This window comes from Mustela erminea, chromosome 6 (genome assembly GCF_009829155.1).
Source record: "Mustela erminea isolate mMusErm1 chromosome 6, mMusErm1.Pri, whole genome shotgun sequence".
In the NCBI taxonomy this organism is placed as follows: domain Eukaryota; kingdom Metazoa; phylum Chordata; class Mammalia; order Carnivora; family Mustelidae; genus Mustela; species Mustela erminea.
This window is the reverse complement of record NC_045619.1, coordinates 40,276,755-40,304,321: the sequence shown is the minus strand read 5'-3', so window position 1 is coordinate 40,304,321 and position 27,567 is coordinate 40,276,755. Positions and strand designations below refer to the sequence as shown.

General features: G+C 36.1%; 1 protein-coding gene across 3 annotated transcripts in view; it reads left to right on the top strand.

Moving 5' to 3' along the window:
- Positions 1-27,567, top strand: part of NAV3 (neuron navigator 3) — a 383,583-nt gene that overhangs the window by 330,381 nt on the left and 25,635 nt on the right. For 2 of the 3 annotated variants that reach the window (XM_032346929.1, XM_032346927.1), the window contains 9 exons: positions 5,655-5,766; positions 13,369-13,490; positions 14,475-14,495; positions 15,197-15,369; positions 16,986-17,139; positions 18,537-18,711; positions 23,304-23,401; positions 26,166-26,261; positions 26,536-26,704. In XM_032346929.1, coding sequence (XP_032202820.1) covers positions 5,655-5,766; positions 13,369-13,490; positions 14,475-14,495; positions 15,197-15,369; positions 16,986-17,139; positions 18,537-18,711; positions 23,304-23,401; positions 26,166-26,261; positions 26,536-26,704 — 1,120 coding nt within the window. The remainder of the gene's footprint in view (positions 1-5,654; positions 5,767-13,368; positions 13,491-14,474; positions 14,496-15,196; positions 15,370-16,985; positions 17,140-18,536; positions 18,712-23,303; positions 23,402-26,165; positions 26,262-26,535; positions 26,705-27,567) is intronic. The other variant, XM_032346928.1, reaches the window with a different exon arrangement.

Genomic DNA, 27,567 nt, shown 5'->3' with positions numbered 1-27,567 from the left:
AAATGGCAAGAATTTTACAAGTCTGTATTTTTATGAATGAATTTTTTTCAGAACTACTGCTAAATTCCAGCGAACTTACTAAGGTTATACTCACTGATAATTTGAAGACTTTCAAATTATTTCCCTGTAGCAGTTGTGCCAGAGGCCATTAGAACATACATTGAGGTGTACTTGGTTAGTCTTTTTAGAATGTCAGAACACAGGGGCACGTGGGTGGCTCAGTTGATTAAATGTCTGACTCTTGATTTCAGCTCAGGTCATGATCTCAGGGTTGTGATACTGAGATCCAGCTCCCTGCTGGGCGTGAAGCCTGCTTAAGATGCTCTCTCTGCCTCTCTCTCTCTCTCGCTCTCGCTCTCTCTCAAAATAATTAATTAACAGGAATGTCAGAGACAACAGAGGGATATCTTTTTGTAGAAGTGTTAGAGCTCAGATATTGATCCTCATGCCAACTGTGAAGTCTGGGGTTTGCTCACACTTACCTCTGTGAAGCTACTTTTTTGGCGACTAGATGAATAGACGCTTAAGCATTAAAAATGAGAAAATGCAAAGCCAATTATCTGAAAATAGATAATGTGAAACTAGCTAAAAATTTCATTGAATTGGGTCTTTACATTAACTCTTCCCATTTCAGGTTAAAATATTTGTCATGTAGAAGTGTTTTTAAAAATGTATCGCTAGAGGGTTGCCTGGGTAGCTCAGTGGGTTAAAACTTCTGTCTTCGGCTCAGTCATGATCCTTAGGGTCCTGGGATCGAGCACCTCATTGGACTCTCTGCTCAGCATGCTTCCCCCTCACTCTCTGCATACTGTGATCTATCTCTGTCAGATAAATAATAAAATCTTTAAAAAATATGTATCACTAGAGTCAGAAAATATGTTCACTAGCCTTTTAGAGCAAAGGATAACTTGAATCCATGTTATTCATGGAATCAAGTTACTTGCGCTACTGGAATTTGGGGAACTTAGAACATTTTGTTAGAGTCAGGGCTGGTTGGGTTCTTTCAGTAGAAAAATTTACAAGCTTTCAAGGCACATACATAGGCATGGAGAGTAGGACATGTTCAAAGAAGCTACAGCTAGATAGTGTAAGATTAACTAAGTGCCAGTGTAAGGAAGCAAAAGCAGGTTTAGAGCAAATTTTTAAGTCTTGCCTAGAATGTCAAATTGGTTGAGCCAAGCTTGTAAGATTTTCAGCAAGGCCTGTGTCCAGAAGAAATTTGGAAGGAGGTCAGATGCAGTTAGGAAATTAGGTTGGAAGAGCCACTAGGTTAGGGCTAGTATTATGACAAAGTATTTGATCACCTCATTTGAAGCGTTCTAAGTCTGACCTTGATAACTCGGTTAGCCTCAGAGACATGTACAAAGCAGTTAGAAAAGATACTGACTCCATCCAGCTTGTTTTACACGAGAAACTGTCTTGGAAAAAGCAGATGTCTGGGGCATTGTTATCTTGAAGAGCTTATTATAGGTGAATGAAATTTCAGTTTAGTTCCCACTTTTGAAAAGTGGAAAAATACCAACAAAGTATAATCTGATCATCTATTCCCAAGATCCTGTATAGAATCATCCTAGGTCCTGTCTTCTCTTTAGTATATAATGTATATACTGTATATGCAGTATATAACTACTGAATTGGAAGAGGCATTAAGCCTATATCTTGATGGCATATACGTTTTCCAGGTTTTTCTTCTGAAAGTTGAATAAAGAGTCTCAAAACTGAAGTATCTTTTATTTGGTCCTCTTCAAAATAAAGAGACTAAATGAAAATATTTCAGAGTGTCAAAGGATTTTATATTTGGCTATTTCTAGAACTTGCTTCTTATTATATTTCTGATCTACTCCACACCAGGCACCCACCCTCAGAAAAAGAGGCTTTCATAATTGTACTTGGAAGCAGCATTGTAATTTCTAAGCATTATAGTCATCTTAGAAAAATATAAATTAAGGGATACCCTGGGTGGCACAATCAGTTGAGGGTCTGACTCTTGGTTTTAGCTTAGGTCGTGATCTCAAGATAGTGATCTTAGGGTTGTGATATCTAGCCCCGCCTGGGGCCCTGTGCTCAGCTCACAGCCTGTTTGGGATCCTGCTTGGGTTCTCTCTCTAAAATAAATAAAAATATTTTTTAAAAAAGATACATAGCTTAAAAATAAATGTGAACCACCAACTGTAATTATGAAGAAGAAAGAAAAGAAGACTAGAAACAAACTATTATAAAACAATTTCTAAGTCTCAGCCAAGTTTCCATTTTAAAGTGCTTTTATTAATCTTTACATACTTACTCCTGGAAGAGAGAAAGGGAAACCTGACTTTGTTGCCATCCGAAGAAAACGATTTCACTGACTTAGCCATATCCAGACTTTCTGTTTAGAATGAATAATAACGTCACTGATGTTTCGATATGGCACTGTAGGTGATCAAACACCCCATTGTTAAAACATATGTAGAATTGAAGCTTTACATTATTCTTTGAAGGAGAGAAACACCTGTTTAACATAGACTAGAACATTTGAACAAAATCATCCCAAAGTTTACCGAGATCATAAATATCAGTGAAAAGACAAAGTCTACAACAACTAAATAAGCTGAATGCATTAAATGGTCTGAAAGTGCAGAGAAGGGACATTTTTACCTGAAAGGAAAGCTAAGAGGTTTCAAGCGTATGAAGATATTTCACCAGGCCTTTAATGGTGAGAAAAATACTTAAAGGGAGAGATCATACGGGAAAACTCAGTGAAAGGGATAGAGTGATAGTTGGAGTGATGTGGAAGGTGGATCTCATTAACTGAAATAAGGAAGAAGGAAGGATTTTTGCAGATATGAAGAGACACCTAGTTCAGGTTTGGAGAGATTATCAGTGTTAAATTTAACTATCTTTTTAATGAAAGTCACTGGAATATCTTATAAGCCCTTACTTATACTTATCAAGTTTCCCTGAAGAACTACTAATATGAATTTGGCTAACCTAATTTTTTCATACATATGATTTTCCCAATTTACATAATGAATGTACCTGTTACCTAGTTATTCTGCCTTTGGGTCTATTGTGCCATGCTGTATAACGACTAGCCTCTTAATAGCGGTTGTGTTTTTAAAGCTACTTAATTTTAGGGGCACCTGGGTGGCTCAGTTAATTGAGGTTCTGCCTTTGACCCAGGTCATGATCCCCAGGGTCTGGGGATCGAGCCCCACATCGGACTCCCTGTCCAGCGGGCAGTCTGCTTCTCCCTCTTCCTCTGCCCCTCCCCCTGCCACTTGTGTCCGCTCTTTCTCAAATAAATAAATAATCTTTTTAAAGAAAATACTTAATTTTAGGGGGTGCCTGGGTGGCTCAGTGGGTTAAGCCGCTGCCTTTGGCTCAGATCATGATCTCAGGGTCCTGGGATCTAGCCCCTGCATTGGGCTCTCTGCTCAGCAGGGAGCCTGCTTCCTCCTCTCTCTCTCTCTCTCTGCCTACTTGTGATCTCTGTCATATAAATAAATAAAATCTTAAAAAAAAAGATAATTTTAAAAGTGATCATTCTTCTATCTCATATTAAATGCAGTTTTCTGAAAAAGCAATATTCCCTGAGCATTCCACTTCTAATCTTTTTAAAAACAGTTTTGAGGAGAGATTTCTCTAAAAAAGATTAAAGTTTAGACATTGAAATAAGTCAGCTTACTCATAAAATTAAGCTGTATTTTTTAGACCTTTGCATGAGATCTCATTCCATTTTTATTCTTTCAACCTAAGGCCACATTTTTCAGCAGATTTTTTTAATCCATAGTACAAGCACTCTTGATTTTAAATTCAAGGATGAAAATCTGATTTTCATTAAAATTTAATGTGTATTCTAGTCTATATGTTGTAAAATTACTATTTAAATTATGTGATTCATTAAGTATGCACTATAGAACTCCTTTTGTGAAGTTTTCTGGTAAAGGTAGAATGAATTTCTGTAAACATTTTACTATTGGGAGATTTATTTTAAATGGAAAATACATTAAATTTTGGAAAACTTACCTATTACTGATTGAGCAAGGGACAAAATTATAGATAGAACTTGGAGAGAGTGAGAAATTATGATGAATTGGGTCTGAATTTTGTATTATGGCAGTGGAAATTTTCCACAAACATGTTATTTTTCCTTTTTGATGAATATATGCAAATTAAATTACAGTCAAATATTTGAAGATCCAGCTGTGAATCTGGGAGGTGGCTACCGATCGCTCATTATGAGATTCTTTGACTTATAAACTATTAGAAGTCTGTAAGAAGGTTTATTATTATTTTAATTATCTATCCTCTATTAGAAATATGTCAGATATCCAGTGAAAATAGTTATAGGACATACTAGGTATCTATTCCAAACTTGGCTATCATTTCATTTAGCATTGCCTATTTTATGTTTTTTGGGTTTTTTAGTTTTTTAGTTTTTTTTTTTTTTTCAAGTGTCTAGGGTTAGACTAGTCTCTGGATGTTCTTACATCTGAAGATGTTTCCTCCAAAAGCAATTGTGGTGATCTTACCTTTTTAATATATTCTGGGAGATGGAGACTAGGAATAAGCTATTTATTATAGAGTGAAGAAACTGAGCCTGATTCTTTGAATTTCTGCCAAAGATGCTACAGAAAATCGTGAATGACAATTTACATTCCCTAGGGATTCTCCTTCTAAGGGGCTGACAACAATTCTAATTTTTAGAGTTTTCACCACTGCCCCTTGTTTTTGAGCTCCTCAGGGAAATGCTGCCCATGCTGAAACAATATTCTGCTTCCTTTTTTGGAGAGGCACATATCCTATCTTCTTCATTCTTCCTTATAGTCGTTTCTGACAATTCACTTAGATAACTGTGAAAAATCATGTCTATGTTCATTGGGACACATCTTAAAGTTACCTTGAGTTCAATAAGAAAAGAGATGTTTCATAACAATTTGATGTGTAGGCTACCTTTTTTTTTTTTTTTTTTAATAAATTGGTATCATTTAAGGGCTGTAGATTGCATGTACTTCTATTCACTTAAAAAAAAAAAATTCCCGTGTTGCTTTGGCTTGGTAAAATTGGGTCTCCATACTGGGAATATTACTGGATGAAAAGTATCAGAATCTAAGATGACCTTGATTTGCCCAGAAGAATTTAATAAGATGACGTGTAGTTAAGGCAAGGTAGGGATGAGTTCCTGCTTTTATACTTGAATATAAAGAATCAGTTCCCCAAGGGCAGTATAAAGGAGACAAAATCTGAAGTTATTCATTCAACAAGAATTCAGGGTTTCCAGCAGACAGTAAATGCCATGTGAGGCACCTATGCAATTCTGCTCACTACTCTCTGATCTAATCATGGTGGTATTAATAAGTGTGGTATCAAATGTGCAGTGTGATGTCTTGCTTTATGTTGCACTGGTCAGCTTTAGATACTACCCTTTGAAAGGAATAAAGACTATTCAGATCACATTTATATGAGAATAACTGAGACATTTTTCTAAAATTCTCCTTTACATTTAGATAAATAAGAAGTTGTTAGATATGACTTGACAAGGTCAGTCAGGCATCCAAATCTCCCCAGACATTAGTACTACATAAAATGAAACCCGTATGATGGTGAATTATGAACAAGGACATTTTACTTTTCTCTCTAGGCATTAAAACTTCTAAATTCTGTTTGTTTCACAGGAGTCTGAACTTATAGAACTAAGAGAAACCATTGAAATGCTGAAGGCCCAGAATTCTGCTGCCCAGGCCGCTATCCAGGGAGCACTGAATGGTCCAGACCATCCTCCCAAAGGTATATTTAGAAATACTGCCATTTTTTCATTCAATATAATAAATACCCATTTTATTTTATTTATTGGTGTGAAGCTGCTTTTACTTAGTAGCACTGCCTTTTATAATGAATAAGTAGGCCTTAATGCAGTCAAAATGCCAGAAATTAAGAATAATAGATTTCCTTATCAATAATTTTTTAGTTAACCTTAAGGAATTTGCCTCTATGCACACAATTTTCTCTTTGATTTGGTAAAAGTGGGGTTGGGGAGGTTGCTTAATGCATTTATATCTGACTTCAAGCAAAACACACCCTGTAAGGAGTCTGAAAATCTAGATCTGTAAACAAAAATAAAATAATCTATATGGTGAAATATCAAGTAATAGGTATGAGGAAAATATCATTTGGATGGAGGCAATAGACAGGTACATATCTTACAGAAATGTTAAAAGCAGTAAGAAAAGGACCGAAAGTCTGCTTTTCATTATTACTATGCTTCATCAGTTCTCAATAATAATAGGGGCATCTGGGTGGCTCAGATGGTTAAGTCTCTACCTTTGGCTCAGGTCACTATCTCCAGATCCTGGGATCGAGCTCTGCATCAGGCTCTTGGCTGGCTCAGTGGGGAGTCTGCTTCACCCTCTCCCTCTGTCTCTCCCTGCCTGCTTGTGTGCTTTCTTTGTCTCTGTCTTTCAAATGAATAAATAAAATCTTAAAAAATAATAATAAAATAATCTTATTTACCACCATACCTTCCTTAGTTTCCCACTGAAGAGATGCTTTGTATTCATGTCATGTCATTTTTTTTCTTTGCATAGGTTCTACTTATTCATGTCCTAACTCTTGACCAACATACCAAAAAAAAAAAAAAAAAAAAAAAAGCTTTTCTAAACCCTGAATGCCCTATCATGTACTTTCCCATTTCCAAGTGAATCCTGCGACCATTTTATGGAATCTTTTAATGTCTCCAACAGTCACACTTCAGACCTCTGGAATATGGCTTATCCTACTATCAAACCCAAACTGTTCTCTCCAGGATCCATAATGACTTACAGGACACAAAATCCAGTACAACATTTTAAAATTCTTATCGTATTTGACGTGTAAATAGCATTTGATATTGATGTCCTACTATCCTACCCGACACATTCATCTCTTCACACTCTTAGTTTTTCTCCGGATTCTTTGAAATCTCTTTCAAAGTTTCTTTTGTAGGTTCACTCCTTTGTGTCCGTTTGTTAAATGTTGGTACTTCTTAAAAACCCAGTCCTCAATTGACTTCCTTTAAGATTTGGTACACGGTTATGGACATTGGGGAGGGTATGTGCTTTGGTCAGTGCTGTGAAGTGTGTAAACCTGGCGATTCACAGACCTGTACCCCTGGGGATAAAAATATATGTTTATAAAAAATAAAAAATTTAAGGGAAAAAAAAAAAGATTTGGTACACGGTGAGTCTCTTCATCCTCTCTAAAAGTCTGTACAAACTCATCTAATCCTCTAGCTATAATTATCATTTATGTGTTGATAACTGTCAAATATATCTCTCCAGGCCTGGCTCCTCTTTTAAGTTACAGATCTGTAAATCTAGCTGCCCCAGAGAGAGCTGTCTTTGGTTATCTTTGGATGTCTGTTTGTCACACTAAACTCAACATCTCCAAATTTGAACTTGTCATCTTCCCTCTTAGCCTGCTTTGCCTTCAGTGTTACTTGCCTCAGTAAACGGTAGCTCCATTCTTCTATATAGCCATAAATCTAGATGTCATTCATAAATCCTCTTCTCTTCATTCACTAAATCACTAAGCTCTTTTGATTCTACCTGTTAAATATCTCTCGGATCTGTTCCCTTTTCTCTGATCCTCCTAACACCATCTCTCATCTCTCCCCTGAACTATGACCACAAACTCCTAAAGCCTTCCTGCCTTTCATCCTACACCACTTTATATCATTCTGAAACCAAAGCTGTTGTCAACACCATATATATACAGATGTCCCATTGCCCTTAGGATGAAATGCAAACTTCTTAACATGACATAATCTTTCTTCACCAGCTTTGTTCATTCAGCAAATATTTATTGGATGCCACTTACTAGCTAGACACTGCTTTAGACCTTATTCTCTGCTTTTTTGTCATGTTGTATATTTCAGCTACCCTGAACTACTTCTAATTCTCTAGAAGTTCTTTTTGTGTTATGGTTATATCTCCTTAAAATTTTCAACATAAAAACTTTTTGAAACCTTATAAGAGTTGGACTAAATATGCCTCCTTGACCCTTAAGCTGGATGAGGTCCCCTTGTGATATCTTTCTGGAAATACTGTGCTTCAATCCAAATTTGTAGTATACTTTGGTGCCTTAATTTATTTAAGTTCAGTCTTTTCTGATCAACGGTAGGGTTGTTTGTTTTTTTTCAATCCAAGTGGCCATGATGATGCCTTATGACACAAAAGGGGCTTATTTGAATTTTGATTTTAAAAATGTAATTTTTTAAACACTTGAATTTAAATTTTAGGGAAAAAATTATATAAAGTGAGATATACTTAAATTGAAGGAAAAACTAGTTCTCTAGGGGCTACTTCTGTTAAGAATTTAGCAACTTTCCATGTGGGGGAGTTGATTTATATGCCACATGGAAAATTACTGCATATTTAAAGCTTATCTTAGAGCTATAATAAAGCAGCTTATGTTCTAAATCTTCATGTCGTAAATAGGTCCAGAAGGGATTTTAAAAGGCTTAATCCTTTCTTTAATGCAGTATAAGTCACTGAAGTAAAACTTTCTGGAAGGATTCTTTTTATTGTAGCCAACAGGTACCCTTGTATACCTACTGGAACTGGAAAAAAGGAACTCCTCTGCTGTATGTGGGAGAGACACATAAAATAAGCAAGATAATAACACTTAATATTCAAATTTGTCAAGAAAGATTTAAAAATATTTTTACAAGATTTAAAATGCACAGAAACAGGAATTATAAATGTATATAGGATATTTAGATTAGGTTTATGTAATATTAAAACTTCATATTCAATTCAGTGAACACAAACTGATTTTTACTATATTGACCATTGATGTAACATGGAGAAAATAAAGTCTCTTGGACTAATTATGTTGTTTTCCATTGGTTATTAAGGTGATTGTACAAGCTATAAACTTACAGTCTGAAATCATATTGAGATTTGGCTTTTGAGAATTTTATATATTTATTTTAGATAAATTTGTAACATATAATCTTACAATATATATTTGGAGTGGGGCAACACAGGCAGGCCAAACTATGAAAAATTCACATAATGAATGTAACTTTCTATTTTCTATTTGTGCATCATGTTTATCAACCAGGCATGATAAATAATAGTAGTCTATAATATAATTTATTTATTCATGCACAAATGTTCCTTGAACACCTAGTATATACTAGCCACTCTATTATATCTCAAAATATAAAGATTTCCAAAAAAGTCCTTACTCAAGGGCTCACAGTCAACTGCCACAGAGATGTGAATAGATCTCTGTATAACTTTAACTATATAGAAATATATCCATATAACTATATATGAAAAGTAAAGTAATGGAAAATTTTACTTTTATTTTTCAAAATATACTATTGTTTTTTAAGTCACTACCTTTGTGTACAAACATAGAATAAAATTTTTCCTTGTGATATGCCAATACAGTTAAACAAAACATGTAGTAAATTGCTATCAAGAGTGAATACTGTTTTAGGAATGTTAGGCAAACACAGTTATATTCAATGAATAATAATAATATTACTTACAAATGATTGTTGATCGCCTACTACTTGCCGTAATTTGTTCAGCATCCCGGGTATACAATGATAAACAAAACAGATATAATCTTTGTATCCATTAAGCTTTTAGTCTTATGGGAGAGCAGGAAATAAACAGTTGTGATCGCTGACATAGCTGAATATGTATGCCAAAATAGTTAGGTTATAAAAGCAACAGGCCTAGGTGCCCATGGAAAACAAGGGTACCAGGGAACCTCCTAGAGGTTCATAGTCAGGAAAGGCCTTCCCCAGATAGCAACATTTAAAGGGAGCTCCAAGGAATAATGATCAACTCAAGTATTGAGAGAGGACTATTCCAGAAGAGCCTTGAGATAGAAAATGGACTAGTGCCTTTATGGGATTGGTACAGTGAGCAAAGTTACAACACATAGAACCAGGTTAGAGAGAGAATTACTGACCAGACTACTGAGGGACTTTTAGGCCCTGTTTAAGAGTTAGAATGCTTTCTTTCTTATTAAAATGGGAATCTGTTGAAGAGTCTTAAGTATGGGAGTGATGATGTTTTCCTTTTAAAGAGAATTCTCTAGTTACCATCTATTGAAGTGTTTGAAGGTGAGAAATTTGGACAGCCATTCTTGCTGTCAAGCAGGTAAGTAAGTGATAGTGATAGCTTGAACCGGGGCAGTGCTGGTATGGAGGGTAAGAAAAGGAAATGAATGGATGAACAAGTACGTAACTGAAATACAGACTAGTAAAATAAGCTTCTCCATTCACTCATATTTTCGATATCCATTGGGCCAACCATTCTCTACAAAGCTCTATCATGCCACATGTACTGAATCAATACTTACAAGCACTAGGAAGGAATTGTTAGAGATGAGTAAAATTCATTCCTTTCATTCCATGATATCATTGAAATCATTCCTTTGCTAATCTTTATTGGTAAATGCCATCATAACTGAAAGTAAATAATACCCTTAAGGACTACTTTTGACTTACGATAGTAAGAATTAACTCATCTTCTTAAATTTTGAGGGTTAATCAAAGTCAAATACAATTTATTAATTTTTGGATATAATAAAAACTCTGGAGTACTTTAACACCTAGTATAATTGCTTTATTTGTGAAAGTCGGTTACTAGGGAAAAACCTAACAAATAATGTATCTTGATCACAAAAGCTTATAGACAGTCACAGCAGAAATTCAAAACACAAATAAGTACCAGCATATTTTTCTTTTCTTTATTCATATAACTTCCATATTTGTTGATTAAGGGATACTGTGCTCCTTTATTGTTCAATCAAAATAGCATGCATAAATAAATGCCTTTGTTGTGCCCAAATTCCGAGATCCCCCAAAGACGACCACCAGAGTCCAGAGTCCAAGCCAAACAGCAAGGGTCGTTTATTACGAGTTCGAACCCGGACCTCCGCGCACTCATTGCCGGTGACGCTAAGAGGTCCTGAGCTCAGGATCACAGCACTTTTCATACTCTATTTTTGGGGAGGCAGGGACTTAGCATACATCATAGTATCTCGTAACAAATCACTACATACCGTGGGAAAATCAAACAGCAACTCTATAATGTGACTGGTGCGCTACAGAGCGGGAAAAGGCTGGGAACAGATTATTGGTTAGGTCAAAGGGCTGTTGTTCTTCAAACTGCTTGGTTGGCACTGCTAGGGTATGTGTCACCTCAGGATTGGCCAGGGTCTCCCTGTCAAGCCGCGGGGTGCCAGATGGTTATCTCCCATACCCAAAGCTGGGTGGGGGGTCCTGGAGCAGTCACTTTGTCATGTCCAATTCTGGGTGGGGGTTTCTCTGGCGCCAGATGGTTGTTATCTCTCGGCCCAGAGCCGGTGGGGGTCTGGGAGCGGCCACTCTGCTAGGTTCGATTCTGGGCGGGGGTTGTGTGGTTACAGAGTGCCTATAGAAAGTTTGCTGGTAATTTTCCATCTCCTCATGGGTTAGCAAGCAAAGGTACAGAAGCAGAAATAGCGGTTATGGTTATAATTTAGGCATCTCACCTTCATTTAAGTTTTGACATTGATAGTATTTTGGGCAATATTTTGGGCATGTAACCACAGTAAAGTCTCATCATTATTTTTTAAAGGACTTTTAAGAGGCCAAACTCTATGGATTCTGAAAAATTGTTTTATTTTTTTTCCCTCCTATAAAATTGTCACATGCTTATTATCTTAATGGAAAAATTAAGGTACTTACTGATATGTATGTATATGAGTCTAAGGTTAGAGATATGTATACATGTATTACGTACCCACACATATACTCCCTTATTATATTTGAAAGTAACAGTTATAGTTTCATTGTCATGGGGGGTTGTAATGTTAAATAAAGCAGTCAATCGGAAAGGCTTTGCTTTTCTACTATTGTTTCTATGGAAGCTTTTTGAAAGCTATATTATAATTTCTGACACCTTGGAAGTTCCACTGAGATTTTTTGCTTGACAAATCTTAATTGATGCCGATTAAATATAGTAATAGGTTTGGCCTTAAAGCAGACTTGATCTTAACAAAAATTTATGATTTCTTAGTGTCTCCACTAACACTTATTATCAGTTCACAGTAAGTAGATGAAATTTCAGTTTCAACAATTATAAATAAATTTTATAAGCTGATTGTACAGAATAAGTGGGTATCTTCAAAACATGATTAAATATCAAATGTTATTTTTTTCAAGTTATCTTGTGTGACTAAAGAAGCACTACATGCTTTTGAGAAGTATGGCAAGCCCATATCACATAGCATTTAGCACAACAGATATTAGAGTCTGCCTAGGTGTTGGATTAGCTCTCTTGTGTTTCATCTGTATGGCTCTGATGAAATTACTTTTCATAATTAAACTTACTTCAACACTTTGCTTTAAGAATAAAATTAGATAAGGGGCACCTGGGTGGCTCAGTTGGTCAAACATCTGCCCTCAGCTCAGGTCACGCATGATCTCAGGGTCCTGGAATTGAGCCCTCTGTTGGGCTCCCTGCTCAATGGGGAATCTGCTTTTTCCTCTTTCTCTGCTACTTCCCCTGGTTGTGCTTTCTTTCTCTCTCAAATAAGTAAATAAAATCTTTAAAAGAAAAAAAAAAAAACCAGAATGAAATTAGATAATCCCAGGACAGAGTAAACACATAGTAAAAGCTAGCTTTAATATTACATGTTGTTATTATTATTACTGTCATTACTATTCCAGGTCACGGGTGGGACTATGATGGAAGAATTGCACCGTCTTAAATATGTTTCCTGTTTAGTTTACACATGCAGTCTATGCAGTTTCTCTCTTGAGCACCTTTCCCTCACAGGTTCTTTGACCTTGGTTAAGTTACTTCTTTGCACTTCAATTTCGTCACCTGAATTGAATTGCTTAAATGACTTCAAAAGTTTGTTTTGACTCTATTATGGTATGATTCTGTGAAATGGAAAATTAATATATTTGGCTTCGGTAGCTTTATTCAAAGCACTGATATTAAAAAGACACAATTAATTCTCATGCTATTATGAGTTTCCATTTATGCCATGGAAGTAATCATTTGGAATAAATCACTTTGGAAGATCTGCTTGATCCAGGTATTCAGGAGAAATCACTAGCATAGCATTTCATTTTTGGATAAAACTCAGAATTCATTAAACCAGCAGAGCTACAGACTTATGAGATACCAGTGAATCTTAATGCCGATAACCCAGTTAATTAAAGCAAATAAGGTGGTACTTTATTAAACTTACAAATCCAAAACTGCACTGAAATGATCTGTACAAAGCCGTGTTGACTTTTATTCGCAGACTTCCTCTCAAGAAAGCATAAAAGTCTTATTTGTTCACAGTGAAAGTCTTTGGGAGCTAATGTGATGTTCTGTCTGTTGCTAGATCTCCGCATCAGAAGACAGCATTCTTCTGAAAGTGTTTCTAGTATCAACAGTGCCACAAGCCATTCCAGCATTGGTAGTGGTAATGATGCTGACTCCAAGAAAAAGAAGAAGAAAAACTGGGTAAGCCCTGGTCATCCATCTCATTCGAAAGCTTATTAGTGCACGATGAGTCAGATTTGTTTTGTTTGGAGATTTAGAAGTCTGTAGCAGTTTACAAAGGGACTCCCTCAAGTCACCGGCCCCCCGGAAGGCCGTACTCATCACCAGAATTAGGGTGGCCTGGTGCTGAGGAGGAGAGGTTTTGGTCAGAACTATTCTTGGGTTTGAATCCCAACTCTACCACTTAATACTTGGCGACTTCACTTTTTGAGGGGGCCTATGTTTTCTCATCTACAAAAATAGGATAATTAATACCGATTTTATAAAGTTGTTGTAAGAAAACTGAGATGACATCTATTAATAAATAACAGGGCAGGGATTTACCCTGGAGATGAGGGAGAAGAAAAGATGGTGGTGTGGTGGTGATACTGTGGCAGGGATGGAGGAAGAGGAGAGGAAATTAATTGTAAAGAAAGGGAAAGAAGAAACCTGGAAAGCGTCCCCACCTCTCACTTCAACGGGTTATAGTGTGAATAAAGCTTCACCTCCTCAGAAATCAACTACATTAATGTCTGCTTTCTGGGTCTGTTTGTTTGTTTTTGTTTTTTTTGTTTATTTATTTTTTTGGAAGAAAATATAGCAGAAATACAGAAATGTACTTTCCCAGAACAATGCTTTACATGTGCTAGAGATAGAATTTATGATGATACTAAGCAATTGCTAAAAAACTGAGGGGAAGACGCTATCACAGCAAAATGTTTAAAAACCATGCAGTAAAGGATTTTTTTTAATACCATGAAATAAAGGTAGTTTCTTAAATAAGTACAACTATTGATGAAATCCAAAACATAACCACCAGAGGATTTTGCTGAGTGCCTGCTATAAATAATGAAAGAAATATCTTTTTTTGTTTTAAAAAAAATGTTTATAAGGTAATATTTTAAAATACTGATCAGCCTTCATTCCCTTGATTTGTAATTCCACACTCTTTCATGTTTCTGCAAGGTGAACTCTAGAGGAAGTGAGGTGAATATAAACCGTGGACAATTTGGCATGCATCTATAAAAAATACCCTACCTTGGCATGAATGCTATTCATTTTGGCAGTAGGCTTTTTATACCTTTCAAAAACAGATTACCTTGTATGTCTTTTCTTTGTGTCTTTTCATTTTAATCTCAAATTTTAAAGAGAAGAGGTAAAAAAACAAAAAACAAAAAACACTTTCTGAATAGAGCTGTAGGGGATACCAATTCCGGTTTTGAATAGCATGGGAATTGAAAATTTGAATAGAAAAATCACAATTAATGAGCTGTTAGGTGAATTTGATTTCATTTTGCTTTTTAAGTTTATACTGTCAGCAGGACATGACTTGATTGTAGCGCTAAAGTGGCCCATTTAAAACAAATTGCCTTGAAGAGAGAAGCATTGGGAGTGGAGATCCCTTCAAGGTACTTAGTTTTAAATGAGTGCTCTGACAGCCATGCCCTTGACCTTGCACTATTTCCAAGCCTTCCGTGTTTGCGCTGCGCTGGATTAATATAAGAATAAAACAAAACACAAAACGCGGTATCGTTGTTTTCTAGAGATACCGTGCTGCACCTGTTAATACTCTGCTTGTCCGTACTGACCCCAGGCAGTGGCTAGGACAGCACCTGCAAACTAACGCCCCAAAGCCAAATTCTCCACATGCACACAGACAAGAAAGGTCATTCTTGTCCTCTTTTCAGCTGAGAAGCTCATTCAAACAAGCCTTTGGGAAGAAGAAGTCCACCAAGCCTCCTTCCTCCCACTCGGACATCGAAGAGCTCACTGACTCATCCCTCCCAGCGTCGCCAAAAGTGCCCCACCATGCGGGGGAATGCGGGTCCGCATCCATGAAGCCCTCGCAGTCGGCCTCGGCGTAAGTCACTCCCCTCCACAGGATGCTGAAGTCTCTTTTAAAAACAGCAGCAGGCCAAGCCCCTGTGTGTGTTGTAAATGCAGTCAGGGGACACGATCTGTGCCGGTGGTTTTCTGATCTACCTGAGAACCGTGGGCAGCCCTGGTTTCTCCTTCCTTTTTCACACATGAGAGTCCGCGTGCTTTGCGACCTCACGCTCCACTCTTCTGTGTCATCAGTCTCACTTCTTTGCAAAATGGCCTTTGTCCATGTCTCTGCCTCACTGTGCATTCCATGCAGGTCGCCCCTTGTCTGGCCACCAAAGAAACGGCAAAATGGCCCTGTGATCTACAAGCATAGATCCCGGTAAAATGGCGTGTGATGCATGCAACTTGCCAAGATGCCGGTTCTAACTCAGCAGCGTTTGCCTTTGCTCTTTCTAAAATCCCTTGCATGCATTTCAACGATAGAAACCTCCTCCTCTGTCTTCCTGGTTTTGAAGTCCAGCTTGTTTTCCTAAAAACCAGGCTGTAATCCATTTGCCTTTAATTCCATTAGATAACCTAGCATAGCATTTTTATAGTAGCTCACTGTTTGATGTTACAAGAATGGATGAAATCTTGAGAACTTACAACGTGTGCTTTGATGAGGTGATTCTGTTTTATATACTGTTTAAATCGGATTTCTTCGGGTGCCCATGACGATGACTAGCTTTGCACTGTCATGTAGAACAGAGCCACTAATAGGACCATTTAAGATGCTTGTGTATCCCAGATAATTTCATCACTTATGTAGGAAAGAGGAACCTACCACTAACATTTTGTAATCAACAAGGTAGCCCTCATATTTTTAAATGGGAAAGATACTAGTTCATCAAAAACAAGTTCTCACACCTTCTTTACTGCAAAACTACCCACAAAACAACAATAACAACAAAATAATGAGGAAGTAATGTGGATGACCTTCAGGGAGCCCTCGACTAGTCCACTTGCATGGGTTGAAACCTGTGATTTAGCTTTATTAGCTTTGATCTCCTATATCAGCTGAGCTGACCAGGGAGATTATATAACACTCATCCATTATTTAAATGTCCACAACTAATCTCCCTGATTTATTTTCTACAATATTTATATTGGATTTTCATGGTAACTTGAAGACAGTGTGGTAGCAAATAATGTTACGCTTTGCACAGTTTTGCAAATAATAATAATAATAATAATAATCAGTTTTAAAAACATGAGTACTTTAAAAAAATATTTCCTAAATTGCAAATACAAATTTAAGTCCCTTGAAGAATGGCAGAATGAGATGGTGTGATGCTATGCAGCCTCATGAATATCAGCCGCAAGGATATTTTGAAGATTACTTGGTCTTGAATAATAATGGATTGTTTTTAAACTTCAGAAAAATAGGAAGAAAGGATTAAAGGAAAAAGACAGTTCCTGTTTCCAGTTTTGAACCTGGAAATGTATTACTGTTTGTAAAACTCTTTCTCCTCCTCTTTAGGTTTTGCTGGCAGCACAGAACCTCTGTAGCTGCTGGATAATATCGCATTTCAGCCTTAAAGGAAGCATTGCTTTTCCTGATCCCCTGGTTTCCCTCCTGGCAACTGATTTTGTGTTTGTTTCCTTCTTCAGGATCTGTGAGTGCACAGAGGCTGAGGCAGAGATAATTCTGCAGCTGAAGAGCGAGCTCAGAGAAAAGGAGTTAAAATTAACAGATATTCGACTAGAGGCCCTCAGCTCTGCTCACCACCTTGACCAGATCCGGGAAGCCATGAACCGGATGCAGGTCAGTGCTGACCACCTTGCAGGAGCAAAGAGGAGAGACGGAAAATACTGTGTCGTTGCCACTCTTGCTTATTATAAAAACAAATCTCTCTTTGAAACCCACCATGGAAACAGTCTGTTTATTCAAACTTTGCCCCTCATCTCCTAACACTGAATGGAGCATTTTGTCAAAGCCAGGGTGGGAAGTGAGAGTACCCCCTGGCCAGTTGCACTCAAGGGCCATTCAAGACACTTGTACCAGTGATTGGGTTCACTTGAGAGCTGAGTTTGCCGAGAAACTACGACAAACGATAAACGTTGCGTCTTCACTTTCCCATGATTTACCTCTGTGTTGGCTTTTTTCCCTTCTTTTGAAATCTGACTTTCAGTTGCCTTTACCTATTTTGTATTAGGGGGGAGAGTAATGAGGAAACTACAGAAGTTTAACACAAGCTTTCTAAATATGAAAATAAAAATGATGTAGAATGCCATCTGTAGAAGTAAAGCTTTTGTATTTGGGGAAGCATCTGAAGGTTAATTTCAGAACCAGTCTGTGCTCAGGCTAAGTTTTCATTTTATTATTATAAACCGGTAATCGCTGGGTATCGTAGAGGGCTGAAATAAGAAAATCTGCTGAGCAGATTTATCTACCACTGTGTATATTCACCAAAAGGTCTTTGTGGTTTTTAGAAGCTTAGCACCCCCATTTTGAAGGAACAGAAACTCTTTCAGATGTTAGCTGGGGTTTTAAAATAATTTTAAATCACCTTTTTTATATTGTTTCTCTTTGACTCTGGTTTTCAACTCTCGATGAGTTCAGGATATTATTACAGATGGAATTATTTACCTGTAAGATTTTAACAGTATGTTTAAAATGAGAAATTTGGGGGCACATGGGTATCTCAGTCAGTTAAGTGTCTGTCTTTGACTTGGCTTTGACTCAGGTCATGATCCCAGGGTCCTGCTCAGCAGGGAGCCAGCTTCTCCCTCTCCTTCTGCTTGCTGTTCCCCTGCTTGTGCGCACTCTCTGTCTCTCTCTGTCAAATAAATAAATGAAATCTTCAAATGAGAAATTTTATGAATGCTTTAAAAATTGTTGTTCTTGATTCAGATGGGATCAAGTCCTGGAAGACTCCTCAAATATAAGGTATATTTAAAAAATGCTTAAACAAATTCTAATGGTTAGTGCATCTATGTTTGTGAATACACAAACATACGTATGTAAGAAAGAGAGTAGGTTGACTTTCCTTCTGTGGAGGAAATCCTGTTTTCATAGTTTATAATTGTTTACTTAACATATCACCACAAGCTTTATTTAATAAAACAAATAATCAACTCTGATAAAAGCATTGGTACCATTTTTCTCACTCAAACTAGCTGGATTTTTTTTTTTTTTCATATTTCCCACCCTCACAACAGAATGAAATTGAAATACTGAAGGCGGAAAATGACCGATTGAAGGCAGAAACTGGTAACACAGCCAAACCCGCTCGCCCACCATCAGAGTCCTCAAGCACCACATCGTCCTCATCTTCACGGCAGTCGTTGGGCCTTTCCCTGAACAATCTGAACATTACAGAGTCTGTTACCTCAGGTAATTTTGTGTACACACCTGCCTGAATCAAATCATTCCTATGACTTCGTGAGTGGGGAGGGGGCTGGAATTTGGGGAATCTCACCCACCACTCTTCTCACTTTACCCTCATAAAAATGTGAGCCCTCTTAATTCTTGGAAATAGCCCCATTTCTTCTACTTTATTATAACTTCAAAAGAACATTCTCAGTGAAAGAGTGAAAGACCTAAGAGATCATGGTTTTCATATCATTTAAAAAATTACTTGTGTTTGAGAAGTACCTCCTTAACAATTATGAACACCATAAAGAAAAATAATGTTCTCAGTGCTGAGCATTAGTACTTATGACTATAATACTAGTAATCCCATGCAATTTTATGGTGTCTTAAGGATATGAAGCTCATTGATGAATACGTCAGCACCCCTCTGTAAATTTGACCAGATCTTGCATGATGTTATGTGGAGAGAACATAAGGCTACTACCTCACCCAGGGCACACAGTTCTATTAAACCTTCAACAAACAAACGAAAAGAACTCACTGGATTCTGTTACTGTGTTCAAGGGTACTAATGAAGGCACAAGGATGCAGTTTTATTTCATAGCAAATAGAATCATCTGACATAATGTTATCTTAGTATCTGACCAACTCTTCATTTATAAAGTGTAACAGCTCCTATGGCCCTGAATCATTTTATGTATAGAAGATTGAGTTGAGGAGAGGTTTACATGAAGATCTGTGGTAATTGCAAAACATAGCCACCAGATGACGCTTGGAAACCAATGATATACATGTTCCTGGGCAGCTGTAGATTCCATTATACAACTATATAATTCTTCCAGGCTTGCCTTAAATGACACTAAAATATAGCAGAAGATGAGGAAGAGAAACAGAGACACAGCATGCTGATGTTGATGAAATTGTTACTAAATCACATCTCTTCTACAAAGTCAGAATTTTAGTAATTCTACCGTTAAATCTGTCCTTCATAATGTAAAATGAATGGTTCAAGGATATAACTTGCTTTCTTCTTAGAAAAGACAGGTGAGAACTAAAAAGGCAAGTAGGAACTCCTTGAAATTCAGGAAACCATTTGGCAGGTTTGGGAGAAGAGAAATGAATTCGGAGAAATAACATCAACTAAAATAAATATCAATAGCTTAGAAAATAAAGAGATGTCACAATTAAATGAACTCCTAAACCATACAGTAAATTAGAACTATGGGACTGTGATAGTAACTTGGATGTGTAAATTGTCCCTAAGGTGTTATTACCCAAGTTTTTCAGAAGATACTAAAAAAGGAAAAAACAGAAAATTTAAATGTGTAGATTCTGGGAGCCCTGAGCGATATCCTGTGTGTTGGCTTGTCCATGATGAACCTAATGGAGAAGAGAAGCAGTCAGTGACTCTCTTGTCCTGGCTTGACTCCTAAGGAAAGACAGGGGCCTGGACAACATCATGGCAGGATTTCCCTGCTTGTTACATGATTTTGTTTTATCTCATTGAAATATAATAAGGTTTAAAGGGGGCATAGTTAGTACTAAAGATAGCTTAGAAACTGAACCAAATAAAAATGAAACTAAAATTCATGTCCAGGAAAGACTAAAATTCATAAAGATAAATATAAATTAAATAAATCAAATATAGTTTCTGTATTCATCAGACTGAAAATACTGATGTCTGTGATTCAGAATTTGAGGCAAACTTTTGGGGGGAGAGGGGTTTCAAAATTGTACTTTTTAATACTTATTTTATTACTTCTTTGTAGTTCATTATTATTTTATCTCCCTAATTATTTTTTACTAGTGACAATTGTATCTGAAGTAATAAAAGATTAAATCACATGACTAGGATACGGTTTTCACCATCTTCACTCTTGTTTACTGGGTTCAAAATTAGAAATCAGAAGTCCCTTTCCATTGGTGTTTTTTAAGTAAAAAAACTTTCTAGGGTTCATGATCAATTTGTTATAAAAGGTGAGGGGTAGGCAGGGCAGTGGATAATTGACAAATGTTTGGTTCCTAATTTATAACTGCATATTCTGTATAGCCAGTAAACACAGAATTTGAAAAGCCTTCATTTTTTTTGTTCAGAATTTCACTTAATTATAACCAGAATGCCAGGTCTTTGTATTCTTCTTTCAAAATATTGACAGAGGACCATAACTTGTTTTCTGCAAAACAAACAAAAAAATAAAACCAACCCCCATAGAAAAGTTTTACCTCAAAAATTTGCTGTTTTCATTTTTTTCTTGGAGTTGTTTCTTCAGGTGATCATCTTATCAATATATTGGGAACAGGGGGAGACACATAGTGAGTCATGATGTGCTCCTCCCCCCACTATGAAGAGAGGAGTTACAATAAACACACAGAAAAAGGGAATAATGGTTAGAACAGCTGACCTTATTAAACACTGAGGATAAAGTACTATAAAAGCATTATCTCTGATGGTCTCAGTAACCCTATGTAGTAGGTGCTGTGTGAGCCCCATTTTACAGATGAGGAAACCAAGACTGAGGAAAGAGATGATAATAATTTGTTCAAGATCATGTGAATAGTAGGAGGCAGAGCTAATATTTGAACCCAGTTCTGTATGAAGCCAGTACCTGATCTTTTCACTACTATATTCATTTTGCTTTAATTAACCACATACAAGATGTCGAGGAGAGTCATACATTCATTTATTGTAAATACTTACTTCTGCTCTCAGGAGAAATTCCATATTTTCAGCACATTTTTTTAAAAATAAACATAACATGAAAGGAGTAATAGGTTCCAAAGCAAACCTGAACAGAAAAGTAGATCAGAAATCAGGCTAAATGTCTTGCTGTGGAGAACTAGGCCGCTCACGACCTGGCCCTGGTCCATCTCATCATTTCATACTACTCTTCCCCGCCCCCAACTTGATCTCCACAGTCCGGCCATGCAGAACATTGGTCTGAGCCTTGAACACACCCAGCTCTTTCATCAAGGCTTTTGCATCTGTTCTTGTTTTCTGGACCTCTTTTCCTAGGTCTTGCTGGTCTTATGTCTAAACAGCGCCTCCTCAAGGAAGGCTTCCAGGATGACCTATCCATGTAGAGCCAACTTCCTTCGGTTATTGTTTCACTGCTTCATGCCCATTATTTCTTGCACTTAACACATTCTAAAATTACACTAGGAGAATGTATACTCCAAAAGAGCGAAAAATTCATTTTGCTTCTTAACCTTCATTCCTAATGCCCAACACAGTTCCTGGTATCATTTAGGTTTAATAAATATTTTTGAATATTTATAAACATTTATGACTAATGGAGCAAAGCACAAAGAGATAATTTGGTGACAGCCTACCAGAAATTTAGATGTAGGCAGTCAATGGTATCTATTCTAAACTTCTAAGAAAAAGAGCAAGAGGATTAAATGACACTTAACAAAGAGTTTTATTTTTGACTGAGATAAGTAATAAGGTGAGAAGTTCTGAACATATTGATCTGATAAAATAGATTTCTAGTAAGGAGATTATCTTTGATGATTTAAAAATTTCTAGCTACAATAAATGAAGGCAATGCATGGCCTTCCAATTAAAAAAAAAGAATTCCAGGAAAAATATCCATGTTTCTCAAATTCTCTTGATTTTTGATGATTTTTACTTCTTCCTTTGTGAAATTACATACTCTTAATTATTAAGATAATAGGACCATTTCATTTTCAGAAGGTATTTGATTAAATTATCATTTCTCTGATAGTACATTCACAGCCTTTATCTCTATAAATTTAGTCAGAGTAATTGAGGCCCCATGTCACCAGACACATGTGCTTTTTAGCACGTAACTGAGTTCTATAATAACATTATTGTCAAAGGAAAACTTATATGTGGGATAGTTGATGTTAGTAATTATCCAAATGGACATTAATCTCATATAATATATTTTGAAAATTAATCTTTAATTCTATTTAAAGGCTGGTGCTTTGAAGGTTAGCTAGCTTTATCATGCTTCTGTAAGTCTTAGCTGATTACTGGAAATACTATTTTGGTTTTAAAAACTATAAGCATGAAGGGTACAAGAAAGTGATAATTAATGTACTTCCATAGGGAAGTATAATGCTATGGTTGAAATTCAATAACAGTACCTAACAATTACAGATATAAGGTAAGCAACAGTAAAGCTGGATATGTGCCAGATGCTTGAAAATAATTTCAGTTGACAGCCAATCTCAGCACCTTAGCATTCGTAAATTGCATGGGTATTGAGTTTGGATATTTTAGGTTGGTTAGAAAAGTCAAATTGCTTTTCAGTTTGTCACAGTTACAATGGTAACAGAGTATTACTCAGGTATTCCTCAGACCTGGGTATAATAGGAAAAGAAACCCTTTATTTCCTCATCTGAAGGCAATGGCCCAGCATGTGGGTGAAGGTCTTTGAAGGCAGAAATAAATTCTTAGACTGAACCTTCAGTCCAACCACACTAATTCATCTTCTTGAAAGCTGAGATTTTTCAAACTAGTTAGGCTAGAATCGGAAACAAAAAGACCAAATATTCCCACTGAAAGTTATAAAACAATGAGGGAGAAAACAATGAAAATAAACAGTTCCAAGCTAATGTGACTCTATTGTGGTGTGAAACTTTGGTAGATATTTTGCTAGATGATGCTGGCGATGCAACTGGACATAAAGATGGCCGCAGTGTGAAAATTATCGTCTCCATAAGCAAGGGCTATGGCCGAGCAAAGGTATGTTCTTAATCTTACATTCTTTAACTGAATTATGAACATGACCATGAATCAAATCTATTTTATATTTGAGTGTTTGTCCTAGTAAATATACTATCAGCATATGTATCTTGGCATTGGCTTAATATGTTGTAGAAGCATGGAAGTTAGGGACTTAAAAGAAATGATACCATCATATAAGTAGAAATGTGTCTCAGTACATCACGTTCATTCACTGGCAACAACCATTCTCATTGATTGTCAACCATTCTCATTTCTAGAACTTCAAAAAAGTAACACTGTTTTGTTTGACAACAACATCTTGTCTAACATTCTTTTGGTGTCACCTTTAAAATACAGGTGTATTTATGATATGTAGTAACATGTTACCAGAGTTATCAATATAGTCATTGTACAAAGAGGAGACTATAAGCTATATGAATATTATAGACCCTGGAAAGAAATATTCACTGAACTTAGTATGATATTTCCATTGATGCTACATGTATGTATCATTTTTTAAGCAAAGTCTAAGTTGATGAGGAAAATATTTTAACTTTTCTGGAATCAAATTTTGTTATCATGACTCAAGTCCTTTTTTAAAACTAAAAGTATTATTTTAAGCTGAATTTTGTAGTTGAGTGGCCAAGAACACAAATTTGTAAGTCTCTGAATTTTTTCCTATCAAAAAGAAAAAACAAAAACTCCTTTGGAATTTTAAAATAATTGAAGTTTTGAAGCTTGAAAAGTAAGATAGCACTTGTGAATTTTTACACTGAGCAAATATTCAAAGAATTCCAATGCCATAAACTTTCTGCTTGAGCTGCAGATTTATGCCAGATTTTCCCAAGTGGGTCTTCATGCAAAAGGCTGTAATAGTCTCAGTGAAGCTTAAACTTGCTGTAATTTAAAAGCAGCTACTTACAAAACATAGTATGAGCATTCATTTTGCCTGGGTTACAATAATACTGGGAAACAAGTTTTCTTTTTAAAAATAATTCTAAAAAGTGATGTTTTTGAACATTGAAGATAGTTGTCTTAGTCTTCTTGAGCTTCTATAACAAAATACTATAGATTGGGTGGCCCAAACATCAAAAATGTATTTTATCATCACTGTGAAGCCCAAGATCAAGATGCTGGCTGATTTGGTTCCTAGTGAGGAATCTCTCATTGCATTGCAGATAGATAACTTCTTGATATGTCTTCTTATGTCCTTTCCAAATTGTGTGTACTTGGAGAGAGAGAGAGAGAGAGAGAGATGGAGGTCTCTCTCTCCTCCTGTATTTATAAGTTACTAATCTCATCATGAGAGCCCCATTCTACTGACCTACTCTGACTTCTTCCTAAAGTCTCCGTTTCCAAAAATCATCACATTGAGGGTTATGGCTCTAACATATGGATTTGGGGGAGACATAAACATTCAGTCCATAAGAGTACTAAAAAAAATCACAATGGTTTGCTGTGAATTTCTTAACTCTTTCTGGAAAAGGTATTGGCTTCTAACTTGAATTATATCTAAATGATGACAATAATCATTTACCCTATATTGGTAAAAGTTACAGATAAAAAATCAAGACTCTAAGGTGGCTAAGTGACTTACCTAAAGTCACATTTCTTTAATTAGGTGGTAGAATTAGGTAGGTAATTCTGTGTTGTAGAATCCGTATCTCCTAATATCTGACTTAGGTATTATTCTAACACCTTTTAAGGATGAATGCAGTAGGCGACCAGAATCAGGATTGTAATGTATCAACAAGCTAATTATATCTACTGGCCTCATGCTTACTTTTACATGACCATTTCCAGTCATCGTAAAAAAGGCTCCAATTAGACTATAAATCTGGAATTATTTGTCCAATATATGTAGAAAGTCCTCAAAATCCCATGTGACAAAAAATAATAATAAATTTGGGACCATTCTTTGTTTTGAAAGGGATTCTTTCCTTGATAAAGTGAGTCCTGTAGGATTCCCTGACATGTTCTTTTAGTGGGTTTTCTGATAAATTCAAAATGGGAACTGTTTTGTAAATATGTGAATGCCATGCTACTGTGGATAACACATTTCTAAAAAGATGGATTAGACTTTAGAGGTGTCTGGGTGGCACAGTCGGTTAAATGTCCCTCTTGGATTTGGCTCAGTTTGTGATCTCAGGGTTGTGAGATTGAGCCCCACATCAGGTTCTGTGCTCAGTGGGGAAGCTGCTTGAGATTCTCCCTCTCCCTCTACCCTTCCCCAGGAGTGCTCTCTCTCTGTCTCTAAAATAGACAAAATAAATCATAAAAAAAAAAAAAGACAGATTAGATTTTAGGTATAATCTAAATTAACAAATGAAAAAACTGATTTTTAGACTTAGCAAAGATAGGATCAAAAATGAGTAAGATGAAGTTCTAGGGCACATATGAGATAGTTCTCATCCATCTCTGTCACCTTCTCCCTTCTACCAAGCTGCTTCTCTTCCAGAATGCACCCACTGCATTAAAGCAAAAGACTATTTTTCCTACTACCAAACAGGTCATGAATCAGTTTTCCATACCATTCCACTTCATCTCATCTCATTCTTTCTTGTTGTTGTTATTGATGTTACTTCATTTGTTTAGTTTGTTGGGATATGTTTTACTTTATATAATAAACTATACATGTCTGTGGCTATAACATCCATAGCATAGGCTTAATGAACATTTTAGTCCTTAATTATTAGTACATTAGTATGTTTTATTAGAAAATAGAGTAATAAAACAAGACATATAACTAGGTTTTATCATGTTTTATTTTATTCTTTTTTAGGATCAGAAGTCTCAGGCATATTTGATAGGATCCATTGGCGTTAGTGGAAAAACCAAGTGGGATGTCTTAGATGGTGTAATTAGACGTCTCTTTAAGGTAAGTTGTGCAAGATATCTTGATATTAATTTTTGAATATGCTTTATTTTAGATGCTTCCCTTAGCTTTAGTAATGTAGACACATCTGCTTTTTCTTGCCTCCATTTCAAGTAGTAAGGAAAGCTTTCTCTCTTTATGCTGCATGATATTAATAATTCTTTTATTACCAATTCCAAAATTCTTGACAGCTAGCTTCATATCCCCATGAGTTTTTTATTTGTTGTAGATGAGTTGAATCTCTGTGTTGACTTCCTTTTTGTATGTATCATTTTAGGAATATGTGTTCCGAATTGATACATCCTCTAGCCTTGGTCTGAGCTCTGACTGCATTGCTAGCTACTGTATAGGAGATTTAATTAGATCTCACAGCCTAGAAGTGCCTGAACTGCTGCCTTGTGGATACCTTGTTGGAGATAATAACATCATTACTGTGAACCTGAAAGGTAAAAACAAAAACGAAAAGAAAACAAACTGTATTTTTTAAACCAACATCCATTTTTTTCTTCCTTTCTTCTCTCCCTCCCCACATCCCTCCGCTCCTCCCTCCATTTCTCTCTCTCTTTTTTTTTTTTTTTTTAGTTTTACTTCAGATTTTCGTATTTGAAAATTGGTTTAACTACATTGATAGTTTTAGTATGAAATGGGACATATTTATTTTTAAAACACTAAAATCTTACTAAAAACACTAAAATTCAAGTAAATGAAATTCTTTGACTTCTGGGATGTGAAACTTGGAATGTAATTTTGAAGATTCTCCAAGACTCAAGAATAGGAATGTGATTTAGGGAATTTCAAATTTCTAGGTTTTGTCCCCATTATCATCTTTCATTTTGGGAAGGCACAAAGAATTTCTTGCCTATCCCAGAGTAATAAATTCATCACTGTATTTTGATTTTAAAATATGTTTACCCAATAAATACCCACTGGGGATAGAGAATAGATGTTAAGAATTGGGGCTAAGAAATTCTGTTTGCTTTGGATGATGTGATTAATTATAGGCAAATGGAATATCTGAAGTATACTTGTCTCCCTAATTCTTTGTTCATATATGTTAAAGAGCCAGAACAGATCTCTATAAACTGGATTAATAGAGGAATTTGCCAACATTTGATTTTGTGATTAAGGTGCTTGGGTTAGTAGTAAAAAGGGATACTATTGCTTTACTTCTTAATTCCTTGCCAAATATCACAATTCATATTCTTCCAAAGCTTAAGTGGTTGAACAGCTGGGGTTTATAATGAGAGATAGAAGAGAATGAAGAGGAAGAGAAAATAGGAAGAAAAAGGGAAGAAAATACATATGTATT